This window comes from Myotis brandtii, unplaced genomic scaffold (genome assembly GCF_000412655.1).
Source record: "Myotis brandtii unplaced genomic scaffold, ASM41265v1 scaffold32, whole genome shotgun sequence".
In the NCBI taxonomy this organism is placed as follows: Eukaryota; Metazoa; Chordata; class Mammalia; order Chiroptera; family Vespertilionidae; genus Myotis; species Myotis brandtii.
In genome coordinates, this window is record NW_005362269.1 from 2,455,416 (window position 1) to 2,463,101 (window position 7,686).

Genomic DNA, 7,686 nt, shown 5'->3' on the forward strand with positions numbered 1-7,686 from the left:
ATCAGCTGCCTCCTGCACACCTCCTACTGGGGATGTGCCCACAACCAAGGTACATGCCCTTGACCGAAATTGAACCTGGGACCTTTCAGTCCGCAGGCCGACGCTCTATCCACTGAGCCAAACCGGTTAGGGCCCAGGGCTTCTTTAAAGTGTCTTTTTAACTGCAAAAGTAGTAGAGACAGCCCTGGCTGGTCTTCTCAGTGGTTAGAGCACTGGCCCGGCACCCAAGAGTTGCAGGTTCAATTCCCGGTCAAGGGCATGTACCTCTGTTGCAGGTTCATTACCCCGTCCCAGTCCAGGTGCATGCAGGAGGCAACCAATCAATGTGTCTCTCTCACAGTGTTGCTTCTCTCTCTCTCTCTCTCTCTCTCTCTCCCTCCCTCCCTCCCTCCCTCCTTCCCCCTCCATTCTACTCTCTGAAAATCAATGGAAAAAATATCCTTGGGTGAGGATTAACAACAACAAAGTAATAGAGACACACCATTAAAAAAAAAAAAAGGCAACTATTTCTGAATAAATTTTGAAAGTGTAAGGCCCCTACTCTCTTCTACCTCTAGAGATCACTGCAACCAGTGTGGCACTGTCCAATCTTTCTCTCTGATAAACAAATGAAAAAAAAATGACTCTCCCAAATGGCATCATACTATATAGACAGGTCTTGCTGAATTTCACTTCCAATGGCCAGGATATCTTGTGGCACATACACACTTCATTCTTTTATTGTTGAAAGTAACATACGTCCCCTTTCCGCCCGCCCCTCCCTATTTCATTCTTTTTCTAACAGCTACACCGTGTCCCATAGTGTGGACGTACCCACGTCTACTCAATCCCCTGATGAAGGACACTGAGGTTGCTTCCAGTTCCTCACTCTTCCCACAACAATGATATAGTAAACGTAGTTAAACGTATCTTATAAAACCTGTGAAAATATTTCTGTCCCAAGCATTCACAGAATCGAAATCGTGGGGCAACCTGGCCCCTTCTCGATGATAAATGCTATTGCAAAACTGCCCTCTTCGAGGGCTGTGCCAACTTAAAGCCCCCGAGCAGCACATGGGAGTATGTAGAATGGGTCTTGTTGAGACAACAGAATGCAAAGGGAGGGCCCTTGGCAGGTTCTAGGTGTGGCTTCTCCACTGACTTGCTGGGTCCTGCCCAGTATAGGCCTCAGTTTCCCCCTCTGTACTGAAGGAGCTGGGTTGGCCAGCCGCTATGGTCTTTCCAAGTTCAAGTATGCTATTTGTCTGTGATTCCTCAGGGCCCCAACCAACTTCAAACCCTTCGGACCCATTCAAGAGGCTGCCCAAATGAGGGAAAGTAGTGAAAGGTGGGGAGAAACCTTCCCAAATCCAAGAGCAGACCCCCAAGCCTCGGTCAACGGGCCTTAATAATCACATAGCACTGCCCTAACCGATTTGGCTCAGTGGATAGAGCACCGGCCTGCGGACTGAAGGGTCCCAGGTTCGATTCTGGTCAAGAGCATGTACCTTGGCTGCAGGCACATCCCCAGTAGGGGGTGTGCAGGAGGCAGCTGATCGATGTTTCTCGCTCATCGATGTTTCTAACTCTCTATCCCTCTCCCTTCCTCGCTGTAAAAAATCAATAAAATATATATTTAAAAACAAAAACAAAAAAACAATCACATGGCACAAGGTTTAGTGCCTGAATCTGTATCTAATGAGACCTGGGGTGGGAGGGTGGGTGCTATAATGTATTCGTGCTCCACTCTGGGCTTTTGTCTTTTGGTTCAGAAGTGTCTCCCTCCTCTCTGGAATGAATGTTTTGGTGTAATAGAGCTGGAAGCAGCCCTGGGGCCATCTAACACAGTGGATTTTAAATGTGTTCCTTGCCGCCCCGGTTCCTGGCCAGGTGTCCTCATGTCCACAGTGGCCCCCTCATCTCATCCAGACTGTGCCACTCTGTATATGAGGCGCTTCTGAGCAGACGCTCACTCAGGGAATCCACAGCAAAAGCAGACACAGGCTGACATTCCCATGTTACAGCAGGGAAACTCAGGCCAGGGGGAGAAGAGGCCGGTCAGGTGACAAGTCAGCAGCTAGGTTCTTTCCACCGTTTCTTTCAAATTAAGATTCTAGTTACTGGACGAGAAACCAGCCAGTGACTCACTGTGGGAATCTGGGCAAGTCACTTCCCCTCGGGGGCACTGGTGTCAACATCCCCGTTCCACAGGTGGAATGCACCGCGCAGAGGGCCTGCTGGAAGTGCTGCCCAGAGCACATCCACGCGGAAGCCCTTTGAAAATGGGGTGTTATCATCATCTAGGGTTTTAAAAGTGAAAATCTTGGAAGACCGACTGCCCCAGCACTACCAGAATTCTGTTCGCAGCTCCGTCATTACTTCATGGAGCCCCAGGGCCAGCCCTCAGCCCTCTCTGGGCCTCAGTTTCCCCAGCTGAGAGTTGAGGGAGCTGAATGAGAATAAAGGTTTTCTAAATGTGTCCAAAAGAGGTGCTTTAGGAGTTCTACACATGACTGACTCAAAGAAAATGAAAATGACACTCAAATGTGTCATATAACCAAAGTGATCCCAGTGGAGATCACCAACATACTAACTAGTACTGACAGGGCTCTGGAGCTGGACGGCAAGGCCAAATCCCAGCTCTGCCACTTACTGGCTACTGGCTGTGTGATCCCAGGCAAGTTACCCAACCTCTCTGAACTTCAGTTCCCTCCTGCTATAACAGAGATAGTGTAAGAAGCTACCTAGCCCTAGCTGGTTTGGCTCAGTGGATAGAGCATTGATTCCGGTCAAGGGCATGTACCTGGGTTGCAGGCTTGATCCCCATGCAGGAGTCAACTAATCCATGTGTTTCTCTCTCTTTTTGTCTCTCCCCCCTCCCTTCCACTCTCTCTAAAAAATCAATGGGAAAATATCCTTGGGTGAGGATTAACCAAATAAAAAAAGAAGCTCCCTAAATGGTAGTGAGGGTGAAATGAAAGCCAGTAAGCAGAGTACCTGGCACATGCTAAGCACTCAGTACATCTTAGTTGTACTGTTATTATCAGCTTCAACCCCAGCTTCTCCTGCTCCATGTCTGCATGCATTTGAACACAATATGAAGTTTATCGGCCTCCCCCACCTCACCCCCAACCGAGGGCCGCTCACTCACCTCCTAGCTTGTTGAGGACCCGAGCGGCTGCGTTAGAGCAGCCTTCACAAGTCATGTCTACAAAGAACTCGTGCTTCTGAAATAAACAAAGGGGACCATGAGCCAAGACCTGCAGGGAGACCCACATACCCCATCAGCATGCAGGCCCATTCACGGGCCAAGACACGGGGCAAGGTCTGGCCGTCGTCAGACTCACTCATCGCCTGTTTCTGGGCCCCCCACTCTTCAAAATGGAGTAACTAAGGATTTCTGTATCTCACAGGCTGCTGCACTAAGTGAGATAATCCCTACAACTCCTTTAGCAGTGCCTGGCACTCAATGAGTTCAATCAGCTAGGAAGCTAGTTTAAAGTGTCAGTTTCTGCCTGAGCTGGTTTGGCTCAGAGGATAGAGCGTTGGCCTGCAGACTGAAGGGTCCTGGGTTCAATTCCAATCCAGGGCACATGCCCCGGTTGTAGGCTTGATCCCCAGTAGGGGGCGTGCAGGAGGCAGCTGATAAATGGTTCTTCTCTCTCATCATTGATATTTCTCTCTCTCCCTCTCCCCCTTCCTCTTGAAATCAATAAAAATATATATATTTTTTAAAAGTGTTGGTTTCTAGTCTCACCTTCAAAATCCTGATTCTTGAACTAGGGGGCCATCTCAGGACCATCGACTCTGACATGGGTGGACGCCCATCCTCGGAGCCATGCTGGTCTGGTGGTCTTATTTATGCATTGAATATCACCTGCATTAGAATCACCAGGGAGCTTGCAAAAACTATAGGTTCTAATCAGCAAGTGTAGGCTGGGGTGTCTACAAGGGCTAGGAAGCTCCCCTGGTGATTCTGATATACAGTGAACACTGCTCTCATCCAAATGCCTCATTCTCAGAGGCAGCCCCTAAAGCCTGGGGAGTGGATTTGCACGGGCTCCCAGTGAGTCGGAGGGCAGACCAAGGAGGGAACCCCGGCTCCTGGCTGCTTCATGCAGGCCTGACACCCACAATCTCCATGATATCCAACGCACTGAGCTCCCAGAAGACAGAGACTTCGTCCACTTCACTGCTGCATCCCCAACACAGGCACCGCTCAGAGATATTGCAAGTTTGACTCCAGACCACCACAGTATGGCAGGTGTCACAATAAAGCAAGTTGTGATCTTTGCCTGGAAAGGGAGCTGGTCACCTTATTTTACTCAGAAGGAAACTGAGGTTCCCAGGGGTTAGACTGCCCACAGCAGTGGTTCTCAACCTTCCTAATGCCGCGACCTTTTAATACAGTTCCTCATGTTGTGGTGACCCCCAATTTCATTGTTACAAATTGAACATAATTAAAGCATAGTGATTAATCACAAAAACAATATGTAATTATATGTGTGTTTTCCGATGGTCTTAGGCGACCCACAGGTTGAGAACCGCTGGCCCACAGTCACGTGGCAAGCATGTGCTGAGGCTGGGATGTGAACCCAGGCTTTCCTGGCTCCAGGGACATCCTGTTGGTTCTGGACCAGCAATCAGCACTGCTACCTACCACTCTCCCCCTCCCCCCTCCACACCCTCCCCCTGGAACCCTGACTCTTAGCAGGAGCTCTGGGAGTGGGCACACCTTGTGAGGTAGCATGAGTTTCTGCTGCCCAAGGGTCTAAATCACCAGATATCTGAAGCTTTCTTCTGCAGACCACAGACAGGTCTCCTTTCATCCTCACAGTGCAGCGGCCAGAAGCCAGCAGGAGGCTTCTGGGTGGCAAACATGACAACCCAGTGTTCTCCCCCTCCACTTGAAGTGCAAAAGTAAATTTGGGGGTGGTGGAAAATCTAACGGGTAGCATACGCCATTCTTCACAGAGAATCCCAAGACCGGCCCACCCCCAAACGCTTGACTTTGCGCAGTTCCAGCCCCTCAAAGCCTCTGATCTGTCACCTGAAAATGGGTCCTTTAAAGTCGATGAAAAAAATCCAGTAAGTTGTACAACTCTTTCACAGAATCTCAGAACTGGGAAGGCGGGACTAGAGTGGGGTCACATTGTCCAGCTCCCCTCCCAGAAGGAATTCTTTCTCAACTCTCCAAGACAGTCAGTCTTTGAACACCCCAAATCCTGGGAGCTTACTACTGGTAATACTTGAGTGCCTCCTCTGTGCCAAACATCGTTCTAAGCACCTTCCGTGAATTACACCGTTTAATCATCACAAGAATCCCATGAGTTAATCACTATAATTATCCCTTCCTGACAAATAAGAAAATTGAAGTTCAGAAGTTTGGCCACTCACTCAGTGTGACATAGCTAGCGAGTAGCAGGGCCTACACCCACCGGACATAGTCTCCAAAGCCTAAACTTAACCCCTGTGGTCCTTGTGTTAAAATGGGGTTTGAAATCTGCCTGCCTGTAGTTCTACCCTACTTGTCCCAAATCTACACAAGAGCTACCATTTCTTGTGGACTAGCTATGTCAGTGGCTGTGCAACCATTTTAGTGGCATTTTTCCAGTTAACACTAACAACACTCCTGAGAGGTCAGTGTTTTTTGTTTGTTTTGTGTGTGTTCTTTTAAAAATGTATTTTGATTGATTTCAGAGAGGAAGGAAAGGGAGAGAGATAGAAACATCAATGATGAGAGAGAATCATTGGTCGGCTGTCTCCTGCACAACCCCCACTGGGGATCAACCCGGGCATGTGCCTTTGACTGGAATAGAACCCGGGACCCTTCAGTCCGCAGGCTGACGCTCTATCTACTGAGCCAAACCAGCTAGGGCCTGGGAGGTTAGTTTTTATTCCCATTTTACAGATGAGGAAATCAAGGCGCAGAGAAGTAAAGCAGCTTAACTGAGATCATCTGATTGGCAAGCAGAAGCACAGATTTTCAGAAAGGTTTCTGAGATCCCAAGTGCTTGGGAAACCTCTCGGGTGACAGTCCTCCGCCTCCTTCCTTCAGCTGTTCATCTCGTGACATGGAACCAAGTGCCCTCCATACCGGTCATCCCTCTGAAGGGTCTTTTGTTTGTCAAAATCCCCAGAAGTGAACACAGAATAGTGATCCCCCGGCTGGCCTTCCTCTCACTGCCACGCCCCTCAGAAACCTGGTGGCCTCCACGATCCCGGTCCCAGGGTGATTAGTGCTGTCCGCTAACATTTGCTCAACTGGGAGGGCTGATCCTGTCAGGCTCTTAGTCCATACTTTGTGTTGTCTGAGGATTTGTCTCAAGGCACCTGCCAAGACCCAAGGGAAATGACACCTGAGATGTTTGTGGCTGGGCCCAGGGGGCCTCTGGCTCACCTGCCTCTTCCCCAAAGCTCAGCTGCTAAGACACAGGGCATCTGTGAGACACCTCTGAGTGCTCGCTGGGGGCAGAGCGGAGAACTAGGCACCATGGGGGGAAGTGCTGAACACCACATGACCCAACCAGGATCCCTAGGATGCAACTGGGATCGAATCTTCCTCCCTGGCCAGCGTGACTACTTCTGTCTGCGCATGGCCAGGCCGGAAGAGACTGGGAATCTGAAGATAAGGGGATTAATGCTGGCTTCATCCGACTCCCAAGACCTTGAGTAAGTTACGGGCTTTGGTGTTTTGTTTTTTGTATTTGCAAAAGGCCTTAATTTCTTTCTTTTTTTAAATTTTCAAATTATAAGAGAAAGTTTATTTAGAAAGTTACAGAGGTAGTAGGAGTGAGCCAGCTGGGCTTCTGAAACAAGTTACAGAAGTAAAAGAAGGGCCCTTGGAGCTTAGGAGAGAAAGGTAGGGGGCCTGAGGGGAGAGGGGGGATGAAGAAAGGGACGGGAAAAGGGAAAGTGAGCCAAAAGGCCTTAATTTCTTTTTTTTTTTAAGTTTTAAAAATCGATTTTTAGAGAGAGGAAGGGAGAGGGAGAGAGAGAGAAACATCAATGTGAGAGCGATATGTCAATCGGCTGCCTCCTGCAAGCCCCCTACCAGGGATAAGCCCGCGACCGCATGTGCCCTGATCAGTAATGGGTCCAGCAATCTTTTGGTGCCAGGGAGTCGCCCAACCCACTGAGACACACCGGCCAGGGCATGATCTTAATTTCTTATCTACAAAATGAGGCCAGGAGCAACCTGAAATATGCGGAAAGGCTGAGTGAGCTGCACAGACCAACGAAGACCTGCTCATTCCTTCCCAACTCTGCCACTGAGCAACTGGAGACTTTGGGAAGGTCCCTGACCCTCTCTGGGGCTCATGGGTTCAAGTTCAGAAAGTGGTAAAAGTACTGGGTCCATTCAGTGTCTCCCTGTACAGAGTGGGCGGGGAAGGGAAGAAAAACACGGACCTTTGAAAACCTGCCGCGTCCGAAAGGCAATGGCCACCCCCCCCCGCCCGCCCCTGTTTCCCAGCCAGCTCCCCGGACAGGCGTGTCCAGGTCGGGGGCGCAGGGACCGGGACCCGGACCGGGACAAGGTCCGGCTCGCCACCCACTCCCGGGTGAGCTCGGGCTGCTCTCTTTCCCCGTCTCTGCAGGGAAGGACTGGGCTTGTAATCGCTGGAGGCCTTGCAGTTCCGATGCTTTGCAGCCTGACTTCCACATAAAACCCCTTTCACATTCCATTTCCCGGAGCGGTGCCGAGGC

At 50.0% G+C, this 7,686-nt stretch overlaps 1 protein-coding gene across 4 annotated transcripts in view; it reads right to left on the reverse strand.

Moving 5' to 3' along the window:
* The window catches only part of ATOX1 (antioxidant 1 copper chaperone), a 10,798-nt gene extending 3,127 nt beyond the window's left edge, over window positions 1-7,671 (reverse strand). Inside the window, exons 1-2 of one of the 4 annotated variants that reach the window (XM_014543128.1) lie at window positions 7,390-7,671; window positions 3,131-3,206 (exon numbers count right to left, since the gene is read on the reverse strand). In XM_014543128.1, the coding sequence (XP_014398614.1) occupies window positions 3,131-3,206; window positions 7,390-7,665 (352 nt within the window). In that variant the 5' untranslated portion in view covers window positions 7,666-7,671. Of the gene's footprint in view, window positions 1-3,130; window positions 3,207-3,736; window positions 3,837-4,928; window positions 4,953-5,929; window positions 5,954-7,389 lie in introns of those variants that run through there. The other 3 variants (XM_014543132.1, XM_014543131.1, XM_014543130.1) reach the window with 3 other exon arrangements.
* Between the last annotated feature and the right edge of the window lie 15 nt (window positions 7,672-7,686).